At 43.9% G+C, this 15489-nt stretch overlaps 1 protein-coding gene across 1 annotated transcript in view; it reads right to left on the reverse strand.

Annotated features, from left to right (window-relative positions):
* Positions 1-510: 510 nt before the first annotated feature.
* Positions 511-15489, reverse strand: part of PCSK2 (proprotein convertase subtilisin/kexin type 2) — a 269306-nt gene continuing 254327 nt past the window's right edge. The window contains exons 11-12 of the mRNA XM_036892214.2: positions 11034-11261; positions 511-2654 (exon numbers count right to left, since the gene is read on the reverse strand). Coding sequence (XP_036748109.2) covers positions 2168-2654; positions 11034-11261 — 715 coding nt within the window. The 3' untranslated portion in view covers positions 511-2167. The remainder of the gene's footprint in view (positions 2655-11033; positions 11262-15489) is intronic.

Consider the following 15489-nt stretch of genomic DNA (forward strand, 5'->3'; position numbering starts at 1 on the left):
CATAAATTTTACCACAACTGTGAAAATATGGACACTTATTTTATATTTTTGCTGCTTTATAAGACATAAAATGTTTACACAGAGAGCTGCAAAATGACAGATATGATATAATGGGAATCGATGAACATTTTCACCTGAATTTCCACTGGCCTTTTTCTTCAGCCAGAATCATCTTCATATTCTGTGAATGTTCTTTTAGACATGAATATGGTGTCTATTTCTTTAATAAATATACATACACACATTTTAGGTATATGTGTGCAGATACACTTGTATAAATGTATCTGCACACATATACCTAAAGTGTATATAGTCTACATATGTATATATATTTCTGTGTGCACTTATATACACATGCACACATAATGTCCTTTGGTTTATTTTCATACTGTTAATATGAAATGAATTTTTGATGATTTCCATTTATTTTTTTTCTTTAAATCTAAACTGGTTTAAAAAGACCTTCACAATAAGTAATAAATTTTTTTTAAAAATCATAAATATTACATTTTTAAAGCATTATTTAGAGAAGGTCATATGGTGTTAGAGAAGACAGAAATTCATGCCAACATAGGGGAAGAAAGAAAGAAAATGGGCTTTCCAGACATCATCACCAGAATGGTGAGCTACCTTCAGGGAATGGAACCTACTGCCTTAGCGTTGCTGACTTTAAGGGAAGGAACTCCAGGCTTAGCTACATGCTCCCATGTAAGGGAGAAATGCAGCCAGCCGTGGCTGATCAGTTCTTGGGCATCAACTCAAGCAAACAGACTATTTCTTGGGAATGGGTGGGCATTGGGATTGGGGGTGTGGGGCCATTCTTTGGGTAGGAAAGCAAAGTGACAGCAGGTCAGAAAGCATTTCTATTTGGTAATGAAATGGTGTAGTGTCTTTTGGGGCTTATGGGGGAAGGAATGTCCCGACTTTGGGTTGCATGTTAAACATCCCCCTTAGTTGCCGAGACGATAACTGTGCTTTCCCTACTGAGGTCTTCTTGCTTCCTTCAGGCCTCAAGTTACAGAGGGATGACTCGGCATTTGTCCCCTGTGGCAGAAGAGGCTGCAAACCAATGCAGGTTTGTGTGAAGACAGCCACTCACATCTTCAAACATACCCTTTCTCCCTCCCTCACTGCTCCTAGAACAGAGGGCATTTCCTTACCCCAGCAAGGAAACCACAGCATGAAGGTATAAGCTGTTTCCCTCCAATCATGTTTTGCAAATCAAAGCCAAGTATTCCTGTGTCAAAAAAACCCAGCCTCTAGCGTCAGGTTAAGGAGCCACAAAGTGACTTGGAAAAGGAAAGTCCTTGTGTTAAAAACCACCAAGCTAGGCTTTATTCTTCAGACATGGTGCCAGACCTGCCTTGCCTTTCTCTCCTTTGATAGCTATGTGAGGAACCCCAGAAAATTGGGGCAGGAATGAACCCTGTACAAACTGGGAGTAATTAGGTTTCTCTGGCAGATTTTACCATGACTCAGAGCAGCAGCTGGTGGAATGGCAGCCTCGCTACTTAGGTTTTACGTTTATAACACTGGCTGAATAGGACAAATTACGATCTTGATACTGGTGAGACTTTGAATGCTCATGAAGTTTGACTTTCTTCCCCATCCAGGAATTAGGGCTCTCATGGATAGCATCTTTCAAAGCATGCTGCCTTACATCCCTGAAAAACCTTGCTAAGTTGCAAACATTTATCCCCAAAGGACTTACAGCATCTCCTGTGCTCTGTTCATAGCTCATCCTCTGTCATATTCTTTGAGTTTCTTTTACGTAACAGGTCTGCATTTGAGACCACAAATAAATGTTCTTAGTATCACTGTGTGTGACTTGTTAAATGCATTCTCTTCTCTTGTCAGATATGAAAAAATAGTGAGGGGAAAGTTGTCCCAGTTTTGTTTGCAGGATATCACCTATCTGAATGACAGAAACAAAGAACTTAGAGTCACAAATAGAATGTAGGTGTTGGTGGGAACACTGTATTTGGGGCACAGGATAAAAAAGATTGCTTCCATTGTAATGAAAATAATCACTGACAATGAGCGGAGGTTCAGATGGAGAAGCTGGAACTGCTTGTGTGGGGGTGACAGTAATTGCTGGGTTCCTGACAGAGGGTGGAGCAAGGACAAGAGGCAGAGATGGGGGGAGGTGGTGGAGGCAGGGATGGCACTAGTCCTTGTGCAGGAGGCTCTTGAGGCTTCTCTCCACAGCCTCATCCAGCTCTTCCTCCAGCTCCTCCTTCTTGGACATGGCCAGCTTTGACTGGTAATCCCTCACGACCTGGTCGATGTAAGGGGCACTCTGTGTGCCATGCAGCATCAGGGCCCACTCCTTCAGCACCCCCTTCTGGGGTGTGCTCCCAGCAAACCCCAGCTCCAGGGTCCAGGTTCCTCGGGCGTCTTCCCCCCACGTGTGGGTGGTCATGAAAGGCCACTTGTCAAAGCCCACCTTGGAGTCATCGTCCCTCGGACGCCGGCTCAGCAGGATGGACTTGGTGCCCATAGGGGAAGTCATGTTGATGTTCAGGTCTCCTCTCCTGGTTGCGTTGACTGTGATAACGGCTTGGACATGCTCGAGGTAGCGGACAAAATTTTCCTTCCCCTCGCAGGCATCAGTTGTGAGGGTCAGCATCAACTTGCCAGTGGATGGTATTTTCCTGAGGGCAAAGGCATGAGGAGATATGGTAAGGTATGGGCACACCATACAGGGTGTTTGGAGGCATGCAGGCAACAGAAAGGGCAGGAGCTCTGGGGTTAATCAGACAGACATGGGTAATTCCTAGACCACCTTTGTGACCCTGAGCAAGATCCCTATACTCTCTGAACCTTCTGTGTGGAATGTAGCAGATGTTGACACCCTTCCCACTTCTAAGTCCCCTCTGAATTCACCTGCAGCTGCAGCTCATGTACTCTGACTACTTCCCATCTCAGGTATCAGCATTCTCTCCAGGAGCATTTCCCTGCACCACAGGAGCTTCTGTGCAGGGAGGCCTGAAAATGTCAGGGCTCTAACCGCTCAGGGACAGCCCTCTACCAATGACTGACAGGAAATGGTAGATCAAAGTACACTGACTTCCCTATTTCTCAGTGGGACAAATCAGTGTCCCCAGGGGACTGAGTCCAGTTGCCCATGGTGGCAGCTTGCTCATCAGTGCACTCTTTATTGATGGCTTTCCTCTTCCCTGTCTCCTATCTCCTTTTCTTATTTGTGTTTACTGGGATAATCTCTCAAAACATTGCCAGCACCCAGGTCCCATTTCAGAGTCTACTTTTTGGGGCAACTCCGCCTGAAATAGGAGCTCATTAAACCTTTCTTTTAAAATACTAAGTACTGTGATGAATAAGAGATATTGCTGACATGATTGTTATTACTATCATTTAAAAAAGCTGAAATTGGGACAGTTAATTATAGGGAAGGACAATCCTTTGAAAGAGTAGGGAAATTTGGCAGTCTCTTGGTCATGGAGCTGGGGCTCCATGGAGAGTCAACCTAAGCATTTCTCAGCTGTCCATCTATACAACCCATCCTTTCTGAAGATGGCCTCCTCTGAAAGTGAGATGCTTAAAGTTTCTTGCACCAGAAACATAATAAAGGAAGTTACAGTTGAGGATTGCCTGGTGTAATGGGAAGACTCCGACTTGGGGAATAAACCTATTTGGGCTGGAATTCTGCTTTTATGTTTCCTGGTTAGGAATATTTGGGTAAATTATTTAAATGCTTGAAGTCTCACTGTCATTGTGGGTGGGTTTTGTGAGATTAAATAAGACTATGTGTGAAAACACTGAGTACAGTGCTTGGACCATGGTACTAGCTCCACTTCCCTGACCCTTTGCCTATATTAATATTTTCCCTTAACACGGCTTGTATTTTGGAGCAGAAAATGGTGGGCATTTTTAAACATGCATCTTGCAGAGCATGCCCGCAAAAAGCTGCTGGTCACGTGCCCAGCTCAGAGCCTTGTCTTGGTTCCATGTTATCCTTGGAAAGAAGGTCATGAACCTGGCAGGGCTTGCTGAAGCTTACCCTGCAGCTCACTGATAAAAGCAATCCTCTCCTGAGGAACTTTTAAAAATATACTTAAACAGTTTCTTGTAGTGCTGCTGTGTGGACTCTGCATGGCCGCTATGTTGAATGATGCATGAAACATCCATTGGCTATGGAGATCCAGTGATGGTGGGAGAGGTGGGGTCCCAAGCACCAGGCTCTGGGGAAATCATCCAAATTGGTGGAGAGCAGGCATTAGGCTAGCTTTGGAGGACAGAGTATGGAGGGCCACTACCTGGATCTCTCAAAGAAGATGCCGTTTACTCAGAATAGGGTCAGAAACACAATAGATGAGTCAAAAAATGACTAACGATCATGTGGGCTCCAGCCCACAGACAGAGAGCTAAAGGCCCAGTGTGGGCAAGGTGTCTGAACTGTTTTTTTCCCCCAGGAACAATAAATCCATTCTAATAACATTACTTCTGACAACTATTTGTCCATGTATTTAAAGGTAACTTTCACCTCTGGGCTCTATTACAAATTGGGTACTAAACCGTTCTTGCTAGGAGGTGAGGAAAGTTTGCAAATCCCACTGTCAGAGAAGGGTTATTTTACCATGTGTTGGGAAAAATAAGCATTTACATTTCTCATTGTACACCATACATTGGTTTAGATTGAATGGCTCAAATTAAACTAATATAGGGAGCTCATTGTTCTTACCTGTACAATAGGGATATTACTGCCTACCTTGAAGAATTGCTGTGAAGATAAACTATATATCCACACTCATATACATCATATATTGACAGATATGTAGACCAGGACTGGCTAACAGAACTTTCTGCAATGATTGAAATGTTCTATATCTGGGCTGTCAAAATACAGGTGCCACTGACCATTGTATATGGCTGTAGAGCACTTAAAATGTTACAAGTATAAGTGAGGAACTGAATTTTTAATTAAATTTTAGTAATTAATTTAAAACGATTTAATTTTACTAAATAGTCACATGTGGCTAGTTGCTTCTGTATTGGATAGCACAGAAATCATTTGTGTTTGTTTAGTTTGAGCCTGAAACCACCATCACCACCTGGAAAATCTCTGGGGCTTGTTTTGAGCATGTTCCATTTTTGCCATGGCTCCCAGGCTCTAAGAAAAGCAGTCGGGCAAACTGTAGATCCTGCCATGCAGGATTTTTGGCCAGCTGGCCGGAGGCTGTTGGCATATCCTGAACCTTAGGTGTGAGTGAAATGCCACATTCTACCCCTGAGCTACTGCACAGACAGGCAAGTGGGTCCAGAAAGGAGGCTTTCCTTCTAGCTTTGAGACCTGGGGGCTCTGAAGCTTTCTGAGAGGATAGTTGGTAAAAGAGGAGGATGGTGGAGCCCACAGCAGGAAGAGAGACCCCAACTCTGGGTCCTGAGTTGGATTTGAGCGAGCCCCTTTCCTATCTTGCAGGCCAGGCCTTCTTGAAAAATTCAAGAAGACATTCACAAGCCAATACCCAGAGACCGTTACCCTGAGTAACAGCCATTCTAGGTATTACAGAACATTATAAATCTGCCAAATGCAAGGTCGCTATTATCATAAGGATTCAAAACACTAAGCTGAATTCTAAAATATTCATTTTTTTGGTCTCCATTTGCACCCAGGGCACTTAGGGACTTGAGTTCATGAAGTACCAGACCCTTTACAAATTGATTCATGGAAACTCTGGAAGAAAAGTGACATGCTTGCCTGGGGGACACTAAAAATATTTTTTGATTGGCTGAGAATCAGAGGTGGACAGCCACTTTAGCTAGAAATCAGATCCACTGTCCACCGTGCAATGGAGTTTCTATAAATGGACTGATTCTGGGGCTGAGACCATCTCTTATGATAGAAGGGGAGAAATTTGTATTAGGCCAAACCCTTCAAGCACACCATGGCTAAGGGAGTCCCACTTGATGACAGTGCCTCAGCCAGACTCTCCCACAGCTGCTTTGAGCTTTGGCTGCCACGGGCTCTAAGCTGCCCCCTTCTCTCTGAAACAGCCCTCAGGCCACAGGAATTGGCTGGCCTGGGAGGTCCTAGGCTCTCCCAGGCGTGGTTGATGCCTGGCTGATAACAGGGGTTTAAAAGGCCAGTGCCCTTAAAGTGGGGACAGCTGTGTGATGCTGCTGATGCTCTGGAAATCTCAGTGCATCAGACCACAGGTTGCCACATTTGTGCTCAGCTTCCTGCCCATCCTGAACCCTCATCTCTCACTGCTCTCCCTTGAAAGTGAGATTTCTGCTCTCAATAAATTGCCTGCATGGAACCCATTCTCAGGCTCTGCTTCCAGGCAAACTGACGCTAGACAGGTGCACCTTTCCTAGAGGGCAGCACCGGGAATGTAGTAGCCAGATACCTCTGCTCTGGGGTGGAGGCCTGCCGACGCTCCTGTCTCTGTGGCTGCTGAGGATATAGTCCTCCTTTCATGTCTGTGGCTCCGGTCATTCTCACTTCTTTGCTGTCTTTACAAAGCTCTGAGTTAAAAAGGCCCTTGAGAAGTTGCTGTGGTGACAGACCTAGGCTGGGGACCGTCCTGACATGCAGGGCACAGCAGAGGTGCCCGGGACTCAGAAAAGCAGCCGGGTAGGCAGAACGATGGAGGAGGCACTGCATGTTCATCTTCCACTGCAGATGTCCCACCTGCTTCTCCCGGCGCCCGGGGGTTACAGGACAGGTGTCAGGACAAAGACAGAAGGAGAAGCAATGGCAAGGGTGAAAGGCCCAACTAGAACACAGGCTGGTCTCACGCTGGAGAAGGAGGGAGTGTATTTGTGAGAAAGGGCGCCGGGGTGGGGCAGGCAGGCTGGGAGAACACCTGGGATTTTGCCCTGCACCTGGGAAAGCAGGGGAACAGGTTGGAGTGGGAGTAAATGCACACACTTGTGTTAGGATTCACAAACTGTACTGGCAGCCTGGGGCTGGGGTGTGTGCAGAGGTCAGCGGCCATGCCAAGTACCCCTGGAAACCTGGCTTATTCAGCACCCTGGAGGAATTGCCTGCTTGGTCAAGTGAACTTCCTGCTGAATGCACGGGGACTAGGCCCCTGAGATCGGACGTTTGACTGGGCTTTTCCTATGAGGTAGTCACCATGAAATTACATTAAAAGCTGGGTGTGAATTCCAGAAGAAGCAAACTTGGCAGAGAAAAACACCATTGCCTCCTCTTATAGGTAAGCTCTGAGCAGGCTCCGTGTCACCAGGAGAAAGAACTGAGACACAGTCTTTGCCAGGTGTTCTTCATTACTGGTTTCTTTCTTTTTTGCTCACTTGTATTTTCTAATTTTCTTACAGCAAGCATGTACTGCTTTTGAGAAAAGGAATACAACCCAGTCCTTATTTTAGGATTGGGAGGAAAAGGATACACATACTCAGAAAAAGTCAATTTGTAAGGCAGTTAAAATTAGCAGATGATTGTTTGTGGAACCAAAGGGGACTCTGCAGAGATCCTTAAATAGTCAAATAGGCCACTTTCCAGAATTATTTGCCGCAAAAAATGAGGCACCCATCCAAAGGTTTGAGCTACTCTCTGAATTTTTAGAGAGTATGTACAGAAGCCTAGTGTTCAAGTCCTGTAGAAGATGAACTTGGGGATTTGTGGATGGCTTCTATCTTTGTTTTATTGCATATTGTTGCGAATCAGTGATCAACTGCCTTGTGCCAGGAAATAGGTGCTGTTTCCTAGGGTGGACCTGTGAATGCTATTTGTGTTCTGAATCCTCAACTATATGATAAAAATAACTACTTAGTAAGCTGTCATTTTGTTGTAACAATAACAATAGTATTAATAATAACCTCCCTTTCTTGAGTGCCTAAAACGTCTGCTATGTGGCACATCACATGAGAACACTCAAAAGGTGGTCACTGATGCTTTCTCTTTCCCCTGTAAACACATCAGGTGGGCACTAACTCCCGCAGGGGGGTGCTAACTCCCACAGGAAGGGGCTGTAGCTCAGAAGTGACTGCCCAGCACACACTGTTCTCTCTACCATGCTGTTCCTGGCATTCTCAACGGACTTTACCATTTATTTCCCAGTTCACATAAAATTCAGAGATTGCTGCAGCCTTAAAGGAGCTGTGCATACAGTTCCCTCAGGTGCAGAGGTGGTGTGGGCGGCCAAGGGCTCACTCTGGGCTTGGGCACCACGGGGCGCACGCTCCTGCTGCTGGCTGCTGGGGCAGGCCTGGGTTTGTTCTGCCCACTCACTAATGGCTGGACCAGCACAGAGGCTCCCAGCCAGTTCTGTGTTTCCCTTTGATTTTAGCTGAGCACACTTTACTGACTGCCCTGATAAATTCTCTTTAGAAAATTGCTTTTCAAATTGACTGCTCCCCTGGTGAGATTAATGCTGGGAAACCCCTGAGTTGGCACTCACCCCATTCAGAGGCTGTGTCCGTGCTGCCCCACATGTCATAGAAAGGGGCTATGCCACGGCTGTCAGTCCCTCTATCCCTGCCCCTTGGAAGCGTGCTCCATGGTGATAAGGGCCCCTCTGCCCACAGCAGAGCCAGCCTGGCATCATCCTGAGGGCCTCCCTGCCCAGCTTCTGAGTTCTCCAAGAGCACATCTGCCTGAGGCCTCCCTCCCTCACATCTGAGAACAGTTCAGGTGCGGGGTGGATGAGGAAGCAGAGGACACTGAGGGGACCTAGAGCCCTTCTAACATGCCTGGCCTCCTTCCCAAATTCCCCTGCTGGTCTGCTTGTCCTAAGATGTCTTCTTTGTACTCAGGGAATGCTGACTGAATATTCATTCAAAAATGTTTATCATGTGGCTACTAAGAGCTGGGCCCTGCTCTAGGCAGTGAGGATTCACCAGAAAACAAGACAGACGAGGTCCCTGTCCCTGCAGAGGGAGGCCCAGGTGAGTCAGTGCTGAAATAGCTTTCCAGTTTCCTTTCATTAAAAATAATGCTGCCGATAATGGATAACGTTTCAAGCCCTGAGCTCAGAACTGGAAACTGATGCCTGGACAGCATACTTCCAGTATTGCCTCTGTTCCAAATTCATATAAGAATTAGGCAATTAATGGATCCAAACCAGTAGAAGATTATCTTTTTTCCACAGGTGTGAACTAGGAGTGTCCATAGTCATGGATGAGGGGGAAAGGCAGACTTACATTTATTGAGTGCCTACTATGTGCCAGCTTTATGCTTGTCTTACTAATGTCTCCCAGGAACCTGGTGAGGAAGGAGGGAAGAGGTTCTTATTTTGGAGCTATAAGGACAGAATTTAGGGGGTATAAGAATTTAGATGTAAAAAAATCCTACACATTGATTTTCAGTCACTTATAAGGGAAATGCAGCTTCCTCTTTGATCACAGCCAGGCCACACGCCAGAGTTGTATCAGTGCTTCCTCCGAGTTTGTCATGAAAGGGCCCAGAGGCTTCCAGTTCCCATTACTACACTGGGGGCATCCCGACGTAGGATTTTGGTCATCACCGCTGCTCTGACATTACTGTGGCCATCAGACTTGCCACTAGGCACTGTTTACTTAATATGTTGATTAAAAAAAAAGGACATAGTACTTCATCGTAAATTTGTTTTTTTAACAGGTTTTCATAACTGGTTTTCAATATAACTGGTTTCCTTTGTAATCTTATGTATTTTATCTAATATTTGAAAACATGCTGAGATGGGGTCCACGGACTTCACTATATTGCCAAATGGGCCAGGGTACAAAGGTTGATAATTGTTAAATAGAGGTTCAAGGAGGCCAAAATATTGTCCAGTTTAGTGAAATCAAGATTTGAATTCAGGTCTGCACAACTGGTGTATTGTGAGAGGGCCCATCTCTGACCCAGCTCCAATGACCAATAGAAATAAGGCCATGGTGGGGCGCTTAGGGAGATGGACTTCACCATCACTTAACAAATCTCAGGTGCAGCCTCACAATGGAACACTGCATGGCAACAAGAAGGAGCACATAGTAACTTGGCTGGATCTCACAAACATAATGTCGTGTCAAAAAAAGTGGACACAAATGTGTCCATACCATATGATTCTAGTTAATAAAGTCCAAGAAATGGTATAGCTCATCTGTAGGGACAGAAATGAAAAAAAATGGCTGTCTATGGGATGTAGGGATTAACTGGAGGAGAGCATGAGGATTCTTGTGGGGTGATGGAAATTCCTATCACTTGATTGGGTGGTAGTTACCCAGGTGAATACATTTATCAAAACTCAAATGATACAGTTAAGTTCTGTGCATTTCACTGGATATAAGCAATACCTCAAAAATGAAAAGCATTGTGATTTCCATTTTACTGACAGGCCAATAGGAGAAAAATTAAATAAAGGATCTTTATTGTCCAATCCTGTTGCATGGGAAGTCAGAAGGGATGTAGGTACACCTGACCAGCCCCAATGGCTTCTTTGAGGGGAGTTCCTCATTCAAATCCCTCCAAATGGCTATCCACCTCACTCAGAATAAGATCAAGTCCTTAAGTTGCCCCACAAGTAGAATGAATAAATAAACTGTACTACAGTCACATAAAGGAACCTTGTTCAGCAATGAGAATAAACAAACTCCAAATACATACTAAACATGGCTGTATTCTTCTGAACAATAGATTTAAAAGAGAGTGTAGTGCATGAGTCCTTTTATGTTAAGTACAAAATAGGCAAAATAATCTATGGAGTTAGAAGGATACTGGTTGCTCTTGGGGAGATGATGATGGAAGGGGGCATAGGGCCCCTGCTGGAATACTCGCTATGGTCTGTTTACTGATGTGCAGGCTCATCATACTGGTTGATTTATGCACCTCAAAATAATAGCAAAAGCCACCTAAATGGTGAAGGCTCACACCTCCAAACAGTTCTGAGTTATTCAACTGTGTTCTGTGCAAATGGCAACTCCCAGAGTGGTGCAACACTACAGCTCTGCCTGGAAGCTGGTTGTCCCTGAATCAAATTCAGTGCATCTCAGGCTGACACCAAGAAGAAATCTATTATTGTCACCAATGGCATGACACCATCTATGGGGTATTTTCCACATGCAGAAGAAGAACTGCCCTCACTTACTCAGGGTCCTGCACGGAGCCTCCCACACAGTGGAATCTCTCGGGCACGGTTTTCCAGTCTTTAGCCATTTTCACCATGGCACCTGCATCAAGGACCCCATAGCCAAAGAGGTGATTAAACTCCAGGCCAACACCATTCCTTCTCCACTGATGGACCTCATCATGAAGCTGGTTCCGTTTGGAGGTGAGCACGGTCAGATGCTGCATATCTCTCCAGGTCAGACCCAGGCTGGATACCAGAGTCAGAGAGAGTGCAAGAACAAGGGCAAGGGGGAGGGAGAGAGAGGAGGAGAGAGGGAGAGAGACACATGACTAAGATAGGACATAGACTCCTTGTAAGATCTGGAAACTTTCAGAACCCCCAAGTTAAGGGAGGATTCCCATGTACTATTTAGAGCTTATATTGATCTATATTTACATGTCTATATCTATGTATTAAAAATCTTGCCTTTTTTACTTAAATACATTTACCTGGCTATGGTCTGTGTCTGGCTTCTGGAATGGCTAAATCAAAAAGGCTGACAATACCAAGTGTTATCAAAACTGTGGAGAAACTAGAACTCATGTACTTTGTTGATAGGAGTGTAAATTATTGCAAACACTTTGAAAAACTGTTGGGCTGTATTTTCTAATGTTGCCCAGGTGCTTAAGCTATGACCCAGAATTTCCATTTCTAGGTATATATCCAACAAAAATGTTTGTATATATTCACCAGACATATGTACTGGAATGTTCATAGGCCCAAACTATGAAGTCCCCAAATGCCCAACCATAGTAAAAAGGAAAAAAACAATTGAGGTGTATATATAGGATGTGGATACTGTACTGCAATGAGAATGAATGAATGGTAGCTACTCAGAATAGTGTGGAAGAATCTCACAAATAGAATTTTGACCTAAAGAAGCCAAACACAGTGAGAAATACTGTATTAGTCCATTTGTTTAAAGCACAACCACAGGCAATATTAATCAGTGCTGTGAGAAGTCAGGTTAGTGGTTAGTCTAAGGGTAATGCTTTGTCTCTTGATCTGGGTGTGGGTGCATGGGTATGTCTCATTGTGAAATGCAGCTGTCAGTTCTTTGGGGGCTGAGACAATACCTTCAGCATATTTGGATCCTGAGTGGTCTGCAGGACAGCCCTTGGCACACTGTTTGTTGAGTGAATATACAAGTCTCTGGAAATGCTGTTGTCTTTGGAAATTAGTGTCTAATCTTACTCAATATGTTTTTAAAACTCTAAGTCCTTACCCATTTGTGAGCTAGGAAAACAACTAATTGCACAGGTTATCCACCTGGGCTGCACATCAAAATATTATGGTGGGAACATTTAAAATCCCAGTGCTCAGGCAACATCAGTTAAATCAGAAGCTCTGGCAGTGGGACCCAGGATTTGGAAATTGTTAGTGCTTCTCAGGTCATCCCCATAGACAACAACTAAGTGATTTAATGGATGGGACTACTGTTAAAAAATGAATGGGATAGAACAGAAAGAAAATAAAAGCTTTAAAATTTGGAGTCTATTATTTAAACTCTGACAGGATAAACACTTTCAAAAGTCTGGATTATTTCCAGTCTGAGATAAATAATGCATTTTTAAATCCAGCTGGCATTTTCTCCACAGTCCCTGTTTGTCTAATTCCTATGAACTGTGAGAGAAAATCTGGTTTACATGACACCCTGATGTAGTGTGGTGTGCAAAACCTCATCTTAAAGAAACTGGAACCTTATTTTGTTCATCACTTTTGAGGAAAAGCCAATTCATCCACTGGGGCCATTGCCATGGGCAAAATGCATGTTGAGACCCTTAGCCCAGATGGTGGCCCCTCCACATCCCCTAGTTTTGTTGAGGGAAGGCCTGATTTTGGAGCCCAAGCTTCCTAAGGTTTAAATCCCAGCTCTGCTCTTTTCCAACCATGTGAACTTGCATAAATTATTTTAATCCCAGCTTCAACCTTCACATCTATAAAATGGGGATAAGGCCTTAGAGGTTTGTTGTAGGTTGCAAATGTAGATTTCTGAGTGGAAAATAACTAGCATGGTTCTGGAAATTCAATAGAGTTTATTATTATTAATAATAAAATCTATTTAATATATTGAGCATTGATGTAAGTTAGAAGAGAATAGACACTATTTCCCAAGTAAAGTATTAGTCACAATATATAAAAGAAAATGAAAATTTTCAGTTTTGAGGTGTATTCAACCCTAAAATCAACATATATCCAGTTAAAAAATGTACTTTTCAAAAGGCATGGTATTTCTGAAGCAGAGCTACAATATTTCAGGAAGTCATAGGAGACGTACTGATTATCTGATTTTGTTTTTCAGATAAGATGATAGGGATCCAGAGGAGGTGAGTGATTGCCCACTTAGACATTGGGAGATACTAGCAGTTGCCTCCCGTATATTCTTGCTTCTTCCTTATTAAGCAAACCAATTTTATTCAGAATGGCAGTGTTATCAGCTACAAAACTACATTTTCCAGCCTCCCTTGCAGTCTGGGTGGTCATGTGACCATTCTGATCAATGAGAAATAAGCAGAAGTGATCTTTTTGGAAATAAGCATAAGTGGGCTTTTTGGAAAAAAGCTTTCAACAGGACTGAATCAGCTGGCAGATTTCTTATTTCCCTTTGCTCTTCCCCTTTTCCTGTCTGAAATGTAAACATGATGGCTGGAGCACCTGCAGCATTTAGAGAGCATGAAGGTAGAAGAGCAGGATTCTAGAAAGAGCTGGATTCCAGGATTCATAGTACAGCACTCTGTACTACTAGTCCTGGGCTCCTTGCCTCTCTATTATCTTTCATGTGACAGAAAAATAAAGCCCTGTCTCAGTGTAGCTATTGTTATTTGGATTTCCTGTTTTTAATCTTAAGCAAATCAGAGGCAGAGCCCAGATATTCACAATCTACACAGCAGCACCCTGATTCAAAAGTTCATAGAGCCATTGCCTTATTGGATGTCCCACGCCCCAGTCCACAGACCAGCAGCAGTCTGGCTACTTATGCAGTCTCTGGAGCAAGGGCTGGAAAGACAGATTCCTAGGCCATCCATCCCTAGTGATTTGTATTCAGTGACTCTCACCTGAGACTTGGGAAACTATTGTTTTCAAAACTTCCCCAAGTGCTCAACTTCACTAGAAGTTCTATTCACTAGGGAAATGCAAATTAAAACTACAATGCAATTCTACTGAACACCCATAAGAATCCTTAACATGTAGAAGACTGACAATACCAAATGTTGGCAAGGATGTGGCACAACTGTAACTGACACACTGCTGGAGGGAGTGTCAGTGGGTACTCTCACTTTTGAAAACTAGTTGGCAGCACTACTAGAACTGCACATATGCATACCCCATGACTGAGCATTTTAACTCCCTAGTAGATGCCCAACAGAAAGGCACCTATATGTTCATAAAAAGGCATGTAAAAGAACATTTATAATAATATTACTCATAGTAGCCCCAAAGTGTAAATACCCATTTATACAATGAAATAGTGTTCAACAATGAATATGAATGACCTATAACTGCACACAACAGCATGGAGGAATCTCTCAGATATAATGTTGAGCAGAAGAGCACATTCTGGTACTTAGATAATGGTCTGTTTTTTGATTTGGGTGCTGGTTAAATGGATCTGTTCACTTTGTAAGAAGTCACTAAGCTATACATAGTATTTGTGTACTTTTCTCTGTGTCTATTATAAACTCTTTGATAAAGAGTTTACATGAAAAAGAAATCCATCCTCTAGAAGGTCAGTTTTGGAAACATGTGCTATTCCAATATGTGGGCCACTTTACTATGGATGGTTGCCCTGAGCCAGGTATTGTCTCTTCATGACATCTTACCCTCAAACCTAGCTCAGCCCTCTAGAGCCACACAGAGATCCCTGGGTCAGGGAAAGAACCCAAACACTGGGATGTGGCAGTCACCCCTCACTACAGAAATCATTTGAAGTTTTTCTAATATTCGTCACACTGGGAAATGTGAGCAATATTCCCTATGACTCAAGAAGCCATTTTCAAGCCTTTGGCAGAAAAGCAGTGTATGAGATTAAACAATAAAATAGTGACTGGGAGGACAGAGGAATGGCTTCCCTCTCTCCCCCTGGAGTCATGAGGGTGGTTGGTCTTCCTCTCTCACAGTCCTGATGGGCACACATTCAGACCAGATTTGTTCACCGCATTCAAATTGCTTTGAAAAAGTTTTCTTATTGGACCTGTGAGTGGGAAACTGCCCTCAAATGCTGTCACACACATCACTGAGGACTCCTGGTTGTCTCGTCACAAGAGAGACCTGTGGAACTGTTTGTGGAGAGCCTTTTCCTCCCACTCCTCTGGATTGCTTTTGGTGCTATTTTGTGCTGATGAGTGGTTTTAACTACTGGCTATTGGGGCTGCTTTGCCCCCAGGTGCCGAAAGCCAGAGGTGCCTTTCTGCCCAGGTACAGCTCTTAGCCAATG

Source organism: Manis pentadactyla, chromosome 5 (genome assembly GCF_030020395.1).
Source record: "Manis pentadactyla isolate mManPen7 chromosome 5, mManPen7.hap1, whole genome shotgun sequence".
Taxonomy (NCBI): domain Eukaryota; kingdom Metazoa; phylum Chordata; class Mammalia; order Pholidota; family Manidae; genus Manis; species Manis pentadactyla.